Source organism: Augochlora pura, chromosome 6 (assembly GCF_028453695.1).
Source record: "Augochlora pura isolate Apur16 chromosome 6, APUR_v2.2.1, whole genome shotgun sequence".
Classification (NCBI taxonomy): Eukaryota; Metazoa; Arthropoda; class Insecta; order Hymenoptera; family Halictidae; genus Augochlora; species Augochlora pura.
Genome location: NC_135777.1, coordinates 24,045,423 through 24,061,955, shown reverse-complemented (window position 1 = coordinate 24,061,955; position 16,533 = coordinate 24,045,423). Strand labels below are relative to the sequence as shown.

The following is a 16,533-nucleotide window of genomic DNA, read 5'->3' as shown; positions in this document are numbered from 1 at the left end:
GAACGCGGCCTCTAATAGATTACGAAAACGATGTTTCTCGAACAGAGGTGGGTGACCTAATAGGTATTCCCAGCAAACGAAATACGAAATCATGTTATCTATTCCTGTGTGAAAATAGCTCACAAGGCGAGCGAGATTTGCGGAAAAGCCTTTACCGCACAGCGCGAACCCGGAGCCGCTCGAAAATCGAGCAGCTCGCGCTCTGAGCTCTGTTGGTCGTTCATTGATCTGCAAAATGTCGCATTGTTTATTGTGCTCGAAAATAAACAATCGGAGCGGGGAGTGGGCACGGCGTGTAGAAGGTCCCCAAACATAGGGGAGGCAGCACATTCGCTGGCGAATAGCTGCTAGTGACGTCACAGTCTCCTCGCCTCTCACGTTCCGCAACCCGCGACTACCCGCGATGCCCGTCAGCCGCCGAGCCGCCTGCGATCTGCGATGAGTTTAGTTTTGAAAACAAGAGGCTGGTCGCCGCTCGTAAGCCGCGCTCGCGTCTAAACGGAAACTCGAGGCGAAGTAGAAGCTCGGTGACACGAACCGCTGTGCCGTGCTCGTGCCTCGCTTGTGTCCAGTTTCTTCCGGCATTTTCCCTTTTCCTCGAAAATCCAGACGAAAAAATGGACGCCCTACGCGAGCAAGTGATGATCAATCAGTTCGTGTTGGCCGCAGGTTGTGCTAGAGAGCAAGCAAAACAGTTGCTGCAGGCAGCACACTGGCAGTTCGAGGTAGGAGAATCATTTTCGCGTCATTTTTGTGCCGGACATCGAGAACTGCAACGTATTTATGCCCGTTGCGGCTTGATATACGGCTACATAAACAAAGCGCGAGCGAAAATGGCCGACCGTCCCAGGTGCTATTGTCGTACGACACGGAAACATTGCGTTATCCGGTTTGGATCAATCGAAAGAGTTGGTTTTGTTTCGCCGGGTTCGCGACGCATCCCCGATTATTACGTTCGCGTATGTTTCGGCGCCCATCGATTCGTAACAATCGCTATTCGTGGCTGTTAGCGAGTCAATGAACACATTTACTACCGCACAGGATGAAGTCCATTCATAAAAATCATACGATGTTGCTAAGAGGTTTTGTTCGTTATTCGTTGTGACGAGTGGGATCGCTGGTATCTCTCGTCAAGGTTATGCAGCGTCGCGCGATGGTTTCGGTGTAACACGTTTACCACTGGCTCCATTTGTTTTCGTTTAAACATCCGTGCGACTCTAGTTCAGCCGTTATTTCGTTTTTAGACACCGGCCTTATTCGCCTACGTCGCGCGAACCCGTGATCTCGAGCGTGTAAATATTCGTCGTCCAAATAAGTTACCGTGCAAGTACTAACAATTGGCTGTACATATTATCGCGTCAAACGTAACCCGCGTAAACCCAGCCAGGCTATCAACAATGGAAACAACGCTGACATCGCGTGCGCCGATCGCAAACAATAATTATGTTTTCAGTAACGGGTTTCTCCAGGCCTATCGATTTACAGGATATCATTTGCGCTAAAGGCCTTCTCCTCAGTTTATGTAAACGCGATCGTATTTAGCCTCTTCGTTTTACTACGGTATTACAACTGACCTAACCTCCTTTCGTACCGTGCTGCGCGTATGGTAGAAGTGCGATCAATCGTTCGATGCACGGTGCGATAGGAAATAGGGGTATATATTATTTATTAACATTGGAAATGAATACGAGAAGCAGCGATAATCCGTCGTGTATACATGTTACCGCACACGATGTAAACAAGCGGTGGATAGATTCAAGCGTGTATTTACTCCAAACGTACGCAACGATCGAATCCTCCGAAAACCGGTTCAATTATTAATCTCGTATTCTCACGCATAGTAACGGGCGTTCAGTATTAGTCTTGTCGTTTAAATTGTCGAATATCGCGTCTTACTCTGTTCGTTCTATTGCCTTATATGTATAGGGTGCTCGAAATTTGCGATCCGAAAGTTTTCTCGGTGAACAACCATCGACGACACGCAATTCTTTATTCTTGTTAGCGCAGCTGGGGTATCGGGTCGCATTTGCGACAATGATCTTCGTCGTGTTGGTCAGGCTCGTGTGTTTTCTTCTTCTCGCCGCTTGTTTTGATGAGTCACTGGTGTATACGTTTACAATAAAAGCGTGAACTTTTGCGAATGTGTACACTTGTCAGACGATACCTGCGTTTACGTAAGACCATGGTCGAAGTGTCGTTACAACACGAATCGCAAATCTAGTTTTTTCCGTTTATGTTTAAAAGATGAAACGGAACAGCGACCTTCACAGGTGTTTAGGAAACTGAAGCAAAGTACAGTTTTTCAAAAAATTCTTGAATATTTACTTAGCTCGAAATTGATTGTTTACAGACGGCAACTATGACCTGTCAAATTCGTAGACCATGTAATTACACTGTGCAACCATTGACAAAGTTGTCGACTGACGTTTCTTGTTCGTGTACCAATTTTCGTTGATAACACTTGGAATATATTGTGACCATTGGCGGTCTGCAACCGGCGATCGACATCGAACAAATACTTGTTATTTCCGAGCACCCGTTAGACACGGGATGACTTTTAAATCCGAAACGAAATTATTCGCGCTTATTCGTGTCAAACTTTCACGGGTTAATGCGACTCGCGCGCTTCAAGCTTTGCGAGCCAATTTACGCATTAACCGAGAAATAATAACGCACTCATTCGATAATTTCTCTCCGCTATCCGAAATCGTCGGCGTTTTACGGTTCTCATACTTTCACATCATACACACAATGCGGTCAAGAACCTGCAGTGGCCTTTCAGCAATTAGTATCTTATCCGTGGCAGGCTAATCGGCCATTTCTTTCGCAAAGTTCTCGCTTCGAGTGACAATGGGTTTAAATAAAACCGATAACGACCGAATTTCAGAGCTTGTTCAGTTTTTTTTTTTTTTTTCAAAAAAAATAAACTCTTGTTAAATATGTCCGTACCATAATAACATATATTCTTCGATTTCTATTCTACTATAAAATGTTGTAAAAATAGTATCCGTATTTTTGCAAATACGTAATTAGCAGGAGTGTTGACAATAATTTTATTTAACCTTCTTTTTCGTTTTTGTTGGGAGTTCTTGTAAAGTAACCTTCGGGATCGAACATTTGCATAAATAATCTTATATATAAATCCATTCATGAGTTAAACGCAGCGAAGCCAATTATCAGTGCTGTTTATTTCCGTGGTTCTGTTTAGTATCAAATAACTGGTCACCTCGGCACATAATAAATTTTAATGGAGTTCCTATGACGTCATCGTTCGAACGAGGAAACCATCCGACACTGGGAAGCTATTGTGCACTCATCTAAATTCGCAATAACGTTCTAAAGGTAGTATAAAAATACTTAGTAGTAAATAAAATTATTTAATTTACCGAACACATAAATGTTGCTATAATTCAGTGATTGAGTTTGTTAAAAATGCAATTTTATAATTTCTCGGCTGCTTAATAAACGTCTGAAGAACGATTTACACTTTCACTGGTAAACGAACAAGCAACCTTGGCTAACGCGATCCAATAATTAGTTCGAATAATTGCCATATAAAACGGTTCAACAGGAAAGCTTTCTTACGCATTATAAATTCCCGATTGCCGCGAATGCACCGAGAGATCCGCACTCTAATTATGATCGTTACGCAACCTGACCTACAATATTGAACTAAACGCCGCGTTTACCATCGGTCGCTCGCGGTAGCCAGCGTTTCGATTATGTTCCGAAGAGTTTGCCCTGTGCAACGGTTAACATATGTTCTCGCGTCGAGTTCCTGGTGACGGGGAATGCGTTAATTCATAATTAATTCCTTAGATGATAGGTTACGAGATTAGATTGCTCCGTGTTGTGTTCACGGGTCGATTGCGACACCAGCGCGGGGTCGAACGTTGCATTGTAATCTCCGTTGCACTTCGTACAAGAAGTTCCATAAGAATACCGAATGCGCGACGTTAGCATTGATTTCACTCGGCGGTTATTATCGTCGCACGGTCTTGTAAAAATAACCGCGGTATCGCGCGCCTCAAACGAGGAAACACGCGTGTTTTCTTTTTAATCGGAAGCATAATATTGTTTTCAAGAATATTCAATGAGCCTCGCGTTGCCGTCGCTTGTTTCTTAATTATGTTTACACCGAGTGCCAGTCGTTTAACGCTACACCGTACTATCTGCCCGGAGAAATGATAGGCTATCGACTTTTATTATAGTTGCGAACGTTTCGACGGTCTCGCGTTCTTGTTATTTTGGGCAATTGATCATAGAATTCTTCGCGGATATTATTTTTATTATTATTTAAATACTTGCGCATTTTGCGTATTTTTGAAGGGCACAGACGATAGCGCCATGTTCTATAAACCATAAACTATTGCGGCAATGCCGTCGCGTCGTCTGGGGGGAAACGCCGCGGAATAAGGGAGGAAAGAAAGAGAGAATTCAGCTGGTTCGCCGAGTCTAGTCTGAAAACTTTCTCCGGCCGGCTGCTAATACGTTTAACAACAGATTACGACATGGGTTCTAATGACTACTGGCAGGTCTGTTACGTTACCCTGGTACCTTTCCAGTTTCTCTTTCTCTCTTTCTATTTGCCCCCATCCTTCCCGTACACCTATCTTCCTCGTGCTCCCGGCATCGATACACAATACACGAGGTATTTTCGTGATTAATAGGAACGGGTTCGAACACGCTGCGAGTTGCATCGAAGAAACGATCAAGCATCGCGGTAGGTAAACAACCTCGACGACGATCGCCTCAACGATTCTTTTCTCTATCATTCGAAACCACTGATACGCTGTTACATCTCTGTTATCCGAATTGATTAAGGAAACATCTGTGTTCGAATAGCGAGCTGGATTCGACGCTGACCAGTAGTTTGTACAATGAATAGTGTTGTGCGTGGATCGACTCGGATCTATCGATTATGAAAATCCGACTATAAAAACGTGAATTTGTAGCGGTAAGTAGTCTAGCGATTAACCATCGAAATAGCTTGCTGACGCGATACGCGTCGGACGTAACGAAGCCTGCATGGCTATCTGTGGTTAGATCGAAAATTTTGATATGTCTACTTATCGTGAAAACTTCGATACGAGCTCTTCCGCGCGAGTTTAGACGAGATGTTCGAGTTAACGGAATACCACATCGTCGTCGTGAAAACCGAAACGGCTGTTCACCTTGAAAACCGTTTCGATTTTTCGCTATCGAACGAACTATAAAATTGCCGTGCACGTATCTGTACCTACGGTGACTCCCAAAAGTATTCGGACATTGGTATAACCTTGACTTCTACGGACGACAAATCTGTATATTTACAAGTGTTTTATACGTGACTTTTCGTCCCCATTGTAATCGTTGTCGCTCGTTTAGATCGATCCCTGTATTTATATTCCGTTGATAAGACGATAGTCCAGATGATAATCGAACTATTATCACACGGATGTCTTTCGAAAAACAGATTTTAACTGTATCGTCCACCGGATACCGACGACCTTTCGAGGCGCCGTTTCCGATCGCCAAGTTAACCGTCGGACAGTGAACGCGTTCAGAGATAACGGTGTACCATCTTCGCACTGTTTGCAGAAAGGGTGTTTTTTTATCAGCGAATTCGCGAGTGGTTCGCTCAGCCGAAAGATCAAGGCTATGTTAGAAACGATGGCCACGAGGTCGATAGTGCAGATGATTACATCGGGAATTCTTGCAAGGAATAATTGTTTGAACGGAAACTCTCGTCGATCCAGCGGAGACAAGCTCGTATCCCCGAGCGTCGGTTCGTACCACCGCGATATTGATTACTCCGGGTTCGACATTTTAGTCCGTTTATTTTTAGCGTTTCATATCGCGCAGACAAGGAACAGGTGCCAAATAGTTTTTTCTTATCCTCTGCCTTGGTCATCGGACGTTTCATTTCGTGCGGTGTTGTTGGTCAATTATGAAACAACCTCGTGCTAGCGAACCGGCTAAAATTTTCTCCAATTGAAATTTGCCTACCGAAGTTTTTTAATTTAGACTTCGCACAGACGACGCTATCTCTCGACCAGTTACCGTAATTCATTTCTATTCTAATCTGGAAATTACGTATATTTGAATTATATTTACCATTATTCGAGACGCGAAAGAGACGGAATTTCATTTGCTAGAACCAATTCTCTTATTTCGGTTTAATTAATTAATTAGCTCAGATCCTGTGGGAATTCCGAACACGGTAATTCGGCGGTTAACCTGTTAATTGGCAATTAATTAACCATTTCTCGTTGACGCTAACGGTCGAAGCTATTATACAAACAGGGAAACGCACTTCTCAGGGCCCGCGCACAATCGACCGAAATTTTCATCCGCTCGTTGATTCGCGACGAATACGGTAATGTAACATTCGTGTCCGTAGTCAGCGTGCTCGAAGTGCGAGGAATCTGCAGAATTTAGGAGGTGGACCTGTCCAGTGAAAGAGCACTCGAGCTCGCGCGTTCGTTAAAATAATTATTCCCGAGTCGTTGTTTAATTCCGTTCAAAAGTATATAGAACATCTTTAAATTTGATACACCATTGAACTCGGTATATTCCGAGAAGACTGCGAGAGAAACACATTTGTCGGAATCTACTCGCGATTGGTCGTAGGACCAACAATTCTAAGCAAATGAGCTTCGATTATCCGAATTCAAAATTGGTAGTTAATTTCTTCCTATTTTCGATAAATTATTAATACAAAAGGATAAGATGATAGATCGAAGTTGAATCGAGATTTTTCGATAGAATTTATCGTTCTCACTTGGAAATAATCCAAGATTTAAATAATAAAGTTCGAGGCTCCCTTTGACATTTGAGATTGTTCTTATATGTTACAAGAGGATATTAATACAATAAATACAAAAGCATTTTTAGTCAGCATCTAAAAAAAGAAATTAGTTTCATTTGGTCCAGTTTGGAGAAAATGATAGAGTTGCTAAAGGTGTACGAATACTTTCGAGGTCCACTGTATTTATGGCGGTGGTGCTGGCAGCGAACGTGTTAATTGTATTATCAATTAGGAAGATCGACATTAGTTGCGGGAACGTCCCAATAGATCCGGTGCAAGGCGTCATTAGAAGGTGTATATAATTACGCGGGTGTCGCGACGGCGGTCCCGAGACCAGACGAGGGAAATAAGAGCATTGTTATCGTTATCGTAGCTCCGGATCGCCGAGCCATACCATTTAATCGGGGATCCTTTTGAAAGAGCGGGCCCCCAGCTATAGGGACGGTAGATTACGACGATCCATTGCGGTGACATCTGGCAAAGTCCATCTGTTCTGTTTCTGTCGCCGTGTCAGTGTTTCTCATCGTTGACAAACCCCGCGTCTTTCTGGCCGGCACGAAGGTCGACGGCCTGGACCTCGATAAAACGATCAGCGACACGGTTCTCGTTTCGTCCAAAAACTTGGAAACTCGGGTACATCTTTACCAGCAGCGGCAGCAGCAGTTTCGTGAACACTCGTTCGTCGTCTTTTATTCGCGTATCATTCTGGCTGTGCCGGCGTCACCCCTGGTGCTGTCATGAAAATCAACTACTCGAGGCGGCGTATGCGTAGAGTGTCGCGCACAGCGACGTGGCGCGTCTACCGGGCGGACATTTTAATTCTGAGCTACGATCGGACAGAGACTCTGCGTCGCGTTTCGTAATGTAACGAAACAGGGCCTTCCAGAGCAAAATTATAAAATCCGAATCGTTGAAATCGTATAAAATCCAAATATGAAGTCTAAATCGTCATCGACCCTGTTCCGATTATAGTTCCGAATTAAAATGTCCGCCCGGTAGATGCGCCACGCTGCTGTGCGGGACTTCCTATGCAAGCATCGTCTGGCGTAGTTGATTTCCGCGACTACACAGTGGTCAACCCCCTCGACTCGTCGTAGAGTTTTCGAAGCCTGGCAGCTTATTAAACCGGCGATATTGTTGCAAAGGAGCGTAGAACGCGGCGTCGGGACAATTTCAGGCTCGCCGGCTGAAAGTAAACGGAGTTGTTATTAACTCTCGCGTTGTCGTCACGTTTTACACAGTGATTCAGTGATTCTTGCCGCTCGTTGCCGACAGAGTTACGGCCCGGCTGGCAAGAATTTATTGGAGCTACATACGTGTACACATTCGCGAAACGTACAGTCATGTTGGCGACAAAATGGCATGCAACATGGGTGGGCACCGTGCCATTCTCTTTTTATTCTTGAGCCACGGGTCGAACCGAAGAATTTTGTTTACAAACACCGTTAATGAAACTATTAAGATGTCGCGGCCGCCGCCGAATCGTACAATCGCTTTAGAATATTCAAGTGGTCGAGATATTGCACCAAGGATCGTTTGCACGTTCGATATATCGTTCGCAAAAAGATGCGCGAAACTTGTTCAAAAGACGAGCGAGTTCGCGTTCGATTTTCTGTCCACCGTTTTTGAAATTTATCTCGATCCAGATGTACCGATAAAGAAATTCCGTAACATACTGTGCGACGGAAATAGTTTTCCAGCTCCACCGGAAATTCTAATTAAGATAAATCTACTGGTAATTGAAGAACGGCGCGAACAAAGATGGAACGGAAAATCGCTGGTCACCTGTGCACAATAAATAGAAGCCCGCCGACTAATGAACAGAGGCGTTACGCAACCTGTATTTAGTTACACGCGAACTCCAATTTTTCACTTTCTGTCTTCTCAGAAGCGAACATCTCGGTTTTACTAATGGAACCTTGCGCGAACATCTCGGCAGCCGTGTGAAATTGTTCCTTTCGATGAATGTGAATTTTAAACGAATTCCAATGCTAATTGAATTTCGATATTAAAGGGATTTAAATGTTGAACGGTATTTCAACCGAATCGAAAATATTTTCCAGTTCCGTCAGCGAAAAAGTGAACGCGCGTGTGTTCTGGGCAGCGAACAAACCCAATTAAAATTTTCCGCCCACGCGTGTTTGTTGTCTCTCGCCATGGATAATGAAAGCAAGTGTCCGAAATAAAATGGGTCGAGGACGCCAATAGGAATATTTACATTAAGCGTGGGTTGCGCGGAAAGTTCTCAAGCGTAGATCTATTTCAGGCACTCCTGATTTGAACGTATTGTGTTCCTAGCACACTCTTTACGACCATAACGCAAACGAACGAGCTTACGGATTCGGGGCGGCATTTCTATTCGAACGAGAGCCGTTAATATCTCTAGAATCGATCGGATTTGGTTTTCTCTAGCCGCTTTTATCGAGTCTATAATTTACAAATTTCATCGAATTTATAGCTCGTTTTGTCCCTATCTTTATTATTTGCTCGTGCAAACGACGGTGAGAAATTTATTCAGACCTTTCGCTGTTGTTCTGACAACGTATTCTCGAATCAGGGAATTTATTCGATCATTTCCTTCGGGAGAGTTTCAATTTTAACACAACTATTCGAACAATAATTTTAAAAGAACTCGTTACCATATATTAATTCCAATAAGATTATCGTAACTTCTGAAGAACGTTTAAAACAATTTTTAGAAGTACTGTTGGAGCAGAGCACAGTCGGCGGATGAAGCTTTAAGAAACGAAATCGGTTATTTCGAGCGCGGCCAGATGGATCGACGCGTCTCGAGGAAACGTTCGATTCGGCGAGAGATAAAGTTGATTCGATCAAACATGTTTTTCTATGTTCGCGCGGGAAAGAGAGTTATGGACTGTTCCAATTTCTAGGATCGACCCGTACGGTACAGAAACTCGAGATCGTGATGCGATCTCGATAAAAATATGCGGTGTGCCGTTCGACCTGAAACGTTTCGAGCACCCGCGCACCCTTTATCGAGCCAAGTATTGAGACACAAGAGACAAGGCACAACCGTTTCACCGAGGCTCGGCCTCCTCTACCCCCGTGTATCCGTGTATGTATGTCCACGTGGCACGCCGAACTCGAATCTTTCACTTCGCGTTCCGCTTACACCAGATCTCTTTGTATACAACTGACCGTATCGGCGCAATCAATTGGCACGCGTATTTATACAGAAGCACTGATTTCGTATGTCCGCAGATAAAACGTTCCAGGTGTTTACGAACGTACAGTATGTGTTCGATTCCTTCGAAAAATGGGATATAGATCGTCGCGGCTCGAAAACTTGTTTCCTTGTCAGATGCGAAAATGAAACACACGCCTTATTTATCTTCGTGAATGTTCGTGTCGTTTCTGCCAATTGGTTGCGTAACGTCATTACTAGATCGCGGATTTTATGCAGTTTAAAATAGTAAGAATATTCAAAGAATTTGAAACGGTCGGTGAAGAATTATTTTTAGACTATTAAATCGATCGAACAAAGAACGAACTTGCCGCTTAGTTTCTATTTCGCGCAGTTGCCCGGACAATTCTCTGTTTATTTTTATTGGTAAACCCACGAGGCTTGTCATCAGAGGTTGTTACGACATTGTCGTAGAGGGCATGGCATTGTTTATGGCTTTCGGGCAGTAGGACTAAAAAACTCGCAAGGGCTCGCAGTTATTTTTAGATCCTGCTGCCGCGGTAATAAATACCATATTATGTACCGCTAGAAAAGAACCCGTTCTTCTCGTACCAAATTTTTATTAGATTGAAATCGCTGAAGAACCAACTACGGAATTTTTCTAAATATCGATTCGGACGGATGTTGTAAGCAATTTTATATTTCGTTTTTCAGTAAAAATAAATCTCTCTTGCATCGTCTCTACATTTTTACAGGTCATTCGGTGACTGCCTAATCTTCAGATCGTTGAAAAATTCTACGACATAATTCCACGATAATTATGAAAATTCTTCGTATCGAACGGTTTTATTTCTTAAAGCGCGCGGAATTTTTAGCGGCGACCGCCGCGCGCAAGAAAAATCAATAAACGGATACCTATTAGAGTGTAACTTCAAAGGTCAGGAAATAGAGTTTGTTTACATGTTCTCCGCGATCATTCCGCGTATTGGAACAGAAATAAGCGCGGAACTTTTAGTTTCCATCGGTGAAAGAGTCGCATTCGAACGACGTCAATAATTACAGACCTCCAAATTTTGCCGTAAATGCATAAAATCCGTAGTTAAACAGCGTAACAAACACGGCGATAAATATTACGGTGATGGTCTTCGTGCAAGAGAGCTAACGCACGTTTACGCACCGAATACTCGTGGAAAGCTTCCACGCAACATAATCGCGATACCGTTTTTTTATCGTCTGATCAAATAATTCGATTGTTTGTTATCTCTGCCGGGGTTTATTGACGCGAATAGAGTTAACATTAACATAACGCGGCTCGAGGAACCTTCGCTACACCCGAGCTTCTCGACAAATATGGACATGTGTGCGCGCGTTATCGTCACCGTTTGCATGGCGATAGCGCGAAAGACAGTTCCGTGTTTTCCGTAGAACTCTTTAGAACGTTCGCGCAGACTTTCCTGTTTTCCCTACTCCTTGCCCTATTTCGTAAAAGATATTGCACCCGCGAATAGATCGACCCGGAACGGTCTAAATACAACTCTGTTTTATTCCATCGACGTGCTTCTATTCCTAACTATCCACTTATCCAACTAGATGCTTTATTTCTGTTAGGAACAGCGCGCAAATTGTTTATACTGTCGTGTAATAAAATACCAAAGAAAAATGTAGTTGATGCATGTATGCAGTAATGCGTACTGTAGGGTTGAGATAGGCTGTCGATTAATATCAACAAAAAGAGAATTGTTGTTATTTTGGCTATGACTTTCATAGGGTTTTTTTCCTCGATCCTTCAAAGTTAAACCCTTCAAGGTTGTATTCAGTCTTCTTATTCAAAAGTAAACAATATAAAACAAAGCAAAGATTTAATACGCCTTTGTCCTCAAATATCAAGAAAATTATGCCTGAAAAGGAACCAAATGCACGGCAATTGGCGACCCGGGAGTAACCGGCTTCGCTATCCTATCGCCTTACAGTTTCTACCTTCCGGTTTCTTTATATTGGACGAGACTAAAGGGGTCGGAAACTCGGTAGAGTAACGATAGAAACTATCGGCCGGGGTACTTTCGAATTTCTTCGAAGTGGCGAAGGTAGCGGCAAAGCGTAGGTTCGTAGGGACTCCGTTGTTGAAAGAACGACGATAAAACACGGGGAAACAAACAGAACGAACGGCGGTATGCGTCACTGTTTTTCTTGGCAGTAACTCGAAAAGTTAGCGAAGCCGGGGACCGGGACCGTCGCGGGTCATGTACGTGTGTTCGTGTTTGTGTCGTGTGCAGGCCAGAACCGTCGGCACGAGATTGCGTGTTTCGCGGAGCAATTGGGTCGGTTGATCCGCGCTCGGTAAACTTACGCGCGCGATCGCCTAAAGCACGGATAAAACGCCCGTTTATAATGTTCTGTCCCGCGATTTGGCCCGAGGAACTCGACAACCCAATTGTGTCGCTCGAGGCCTCAAACACCGTTCCGTTCATGTTCGTACCCGCGCGCGGAGGCACCTTACGAAACCACGCTTTGCTTTTCGAGCGGCAGCTCATAGCAAAATAAATATTTTTTGTAATAGAATAACATGAAACAGCAGCTAGATAAACAAAGTATTTTTTTCTTGTAACGATCTAAATACGATCTTAAAGAAAGTATAGTATAAGAGATCAATTATTTTGCAATGCTGCAAAATACTTTTTGGATCCACCGCGGTCAAAACAATGAGGGTAACAGCTTCGGATATTTCATTCCAAAGTTCGCGCGAAGCGCGAAAACCACCCCTAAGAGGAGCCTCGGGGGTTTAGCGAGCGGCACTGCGGTTGAACCAGCAATTTCTACCAACAAAATGCCGAACCGCGCGGGGCATGTCCGCACAATATTGAATATTTCAACAGCGTGTTAAGAAAGACACTAAAGCCCCTACGTGCGTTAACGTTCTGTTACGGTCTGACACGCAATCGACCAAGTAATACGGTATACATATGTATGCACGCTCGGCAATGTACCGTTTATAGTGCGCGAGGTTCCTCGACCATTTCCAACAGGTACACACGATCGTTCGTTCAGTATTATCGCCGAATTGCGGATTGTTTTTGCGGCTACCCGATTTCGGCAATCTCTGCGGGAAGGTCCATTTTCTTGATTGAAAACGTTTACCGAATTTGCGGCAATTCCGGTAGCTTCTTATTTCTGTAAATCTAATTAAACTTCAGAAATTACGTGTAGCGAATATTATTTTTCTATATAAGAAAACGGGGTGAGATCGATCGATCGTTCACCGCTGAACTCACGTGGGACACTGAACGTGCGTGGAAGAAATTTCGCGCGCAGTGATAGACCGTCGACTCACGTTTCAGGCTGCAAAGTAATCTTGTAACAGAGAAACAGTATCGTTATAATTGCCGACCATTGATAGGGCGATTTCGTGCGTCGCGTCGATCGATTGTTCTATAGCGGCGATCACGTAACCGTCGCGTAAAATGATCTTTCCAATCGCCCTCGAACTAATCATTTTTCGGAAATTCCGGAGCTTCAACATTCGCTTCAGGTGGTTAGCTAATTGCAACGCAGCAATTTCTTTTTCAAAGAAATAACTCTATACACATGTAATTTTCTGATTATGTGAACGTAATTTAGCCCCCGTCTTTCTGATTATTTCCAGACGGCTCTCAGTATTTTCTTCCAAGAGGCTGCGATACCTCCGTGCGCGCAAGGACCGGGTGCACATTTCGGCCAAGTAAGTGTAATTAGAAAATATTATTCAAACTATAATACAACTCGCTACGATATTTTATGCGACAATAACTATTTTTGTCGGTGATCGAAACTACGCGTGGTCTAAGTTCGCGAAACTCTGTCCACGTTTACCCCACTTCGCTTCCCTTCTACCTGTGCAATCATTGCAAGCTGGCATTCAAACAGAAAATGAAGTAACAACGTGTCCAGACCGTGGCCCCAACACGTGCTCTGTTCAAATCGTCGAGGCACACAAGCTCTCTCGTTCGCGTGTTGTGGTGCTGTTGGTGCACCGTCGACGAGACGCGACGAGACACGAAGTCGCGAAAGCAAGTTCGACCGGCACCAGCGTTCGCCGACCAACATTGATCGATGCCAACTTTGACCGACATACACGTTCACCGACTTCTGTGCAGCCCCAACAATGTGCAACGATAAGCAGTGCACAGGGTGCCGCGCGACTAACGCGCTACTATTATCGATACCGGGTCTCGATTATCCGTAAATTTTCGTCCCGTCGAACTTCGATATTTCCTTCGAACGAGATTACACAATTTGGAAGATCTTTGCCTTGCGAGAAATTATTCCAGCTGATTATTAATTGTACAGTAGAACGTCTATTTTAAAATCGGGGTTCTCTGTTGTCTAAAAAGCTTTTACGTTGAATCAGCTCAGTCGAAGGTGACCCATATACAGAATGCCTTGTTCTAGGATTTAATAAAAATGGAATCTAGCAGTTCAATTTGGTAACTGTTCTATTATGCGAACGTTAATGTCACATTCTTCTTAGTAATTCATTCTTAATCAATTCCAAATGAATTCTTTATTATATTAAATTTACCTGTTCATTTCGATCGAAGTTGCGGACTCGTCTTTTTGTTTCGATCGAGGCGCACGAAAAAAGAAAATAGAACGAAGTTCGATCGTAAGTGGCACTAGCACCGGGATAGGATCGATGGGAAAGTATTTTCGCGTCGCGAGCCTCGAAGGTCGGCTTCGATCCGTCTCTTTCTCCCGTTCCAGCGAGTCTATTTATTTGTGTCACGTGCAACGATCCACGACGTATCACGCGAACGACTTTATTCATTAAGTTCGTTGCGCGAACCTCGACGACATCACGTGCGACAAATTAAACGCAGCGTACACCGTTCCTTTTTTTTTCTTACCCCTTCCCCTTTTTCGATCTTCGGACATAGTTTCCACAGTTGTACACTCCGACAGTACGGAAATAAAAAATTAACGGGAGTCACTGTACGCTACGTATACGGAATATCTTTGAAAGCGAAATTTTCTTTTTATACACGAGTTATTTGTTTCCGCTAAAAATCTTTTATTTCTGCCGTCGATAACTGGTCAAAGAAATTTCTTTAAAAAAATGCAATTGATTGGAACGATAACAAATCTTTCGAAAGGTGAAAAAACACGAGTTCGAATGGTCGGTAAACATTCGATCCCCGTTGCTGTGTTTCCCGCGAGGTCCGGCGTGGAATTAATTAATGTTTACGTAGTTCGACTTCGATACTTTATTTGGGAACCTGATATCTGTCCGGTTGCATCCGCGAGCAGCTATCGTTATTTCCTCCGATGAAACTTCGGGCCCGGTTTCACGAGCACTCCGCTGCCCCTCAATTATCGTTATTGTTGTTGTTTCTGTAAGGAAAAACGCGCCAATGTTTTTTCAAAAAAATTTCAGTGTCGCGTTAATTGAACTGTGCAGCATGCGGGACTCTCGCGTGCACGTAAAAATTGTGCGCTTTCAAACAGCGCTAGCACGAAGCGTTGGTTTTAGTAATAAAACTTTTTAAATGAAGCATTCTATAATGTGTCCTAAAAATCAATCGGGAAATGGGGGCTTCGTTGGGTCATTTGAAGTAACTTTTTCCTTAGCAAAAATGTAATCCACGGCTTTGTTGAGTTATTAACGAAAAACAATGCCAGTCGATAACGAGACCCTCGGAGAACATTTTTATAAAGGAAAAAATTACTTGAAATCATTTCAGGAATACCTCGTTCTAATAAAAACGTATTTTGCCACAATTTTATCTCAGAATTTCTCTCTTATCGTTTATCTTTCTTAATATCACGGAAGGCAAAGTTTTCATTTGCTCGCAGGAAAGAGGGGGGGACGTTTCAAACATCCGTGCGGATAATTGTTCGCATTATTAATACATCGTAAGGAGTACGAAAGAACTATTCGCTTCGCTATGCAAGCGATTATGCAAAGATCTCTCGTGACACGAACATCGGGGAACGACAATCTGCGTGGGAGGAAAACAATTCGCGTGTCTGGCCTTTTGCGAGTTTTCCTAATTTTCCGTCACCCTTTGGAATTTCGCGCGCCGACGCTCCGTCCGCGTCTTCTATTTTGTAACAGCTTATTAATAAACCGTCGGAGTTAATCGGTCTGTAACCGGCGGGTAGGCGACACGCTGAAACGATGATAAATTATCGGAAATGCAAGACAGATTTTTCGAGATCCGCGAACAACAAACGAGAGCGGTTTCTTTAACGTTGTTTATTTATACTCGGCGGACGATGGCGTAACCAGACGGATGAATGAACGAAATAGATAAATAGCGTAACGTATCTGGAACGAGAGAGGCTAGAAATAATCATTTATTTTCGAGACGGGCTACCGAGAAACGGGAATACGCTGCGCGAACCGTTCAGATTAAGGTCAAGGTGGCGACAATCATGATTCCGATGCACATCGCCGTTGCTTTCTGGTGTTAACCAGTTCCCACCTCTTTTACGTCCCTGGCGAAATTAATCGCGCGACATTCGTACCTTGTCGCTCTCGACGTTGCCAGCCTCTATTGTCTGCCATTTTTTTGTCCGACAAAGTCGAGCGGTTATTCGAAAATTGGTCCCGCTTCGACCAATT

The 16,533-nt window shown here is 43.7% G+C and overlaps 1 protein-coding gene across 1 annotated transcript in view; it reads left to right on the top strand.

Moving 5' to 3' along the window:
• Positions 1-397: 397 nt before the first annotated feature.
• LOC144471857 (UBA-like domain-containing protein 2) overlaps positions 398-16,533 on the top strand; it is a 28,541-nt gene continuing 12,405 nt past the window's right edge. The window contains exons 1-2 of the mRNA XM_078184405.1: positions 398-725; positions 13,576-13,650. Coding sequence (XP_078040531.1) covers positions 618-725; positions 13,576-13,650 — 183 coding nt within the window. The 5' untranslated portion in view covers positions 398-617. The remainder of the gene's footprint in view (positions 726-13,575; positions 13,651-16,533) is intronic.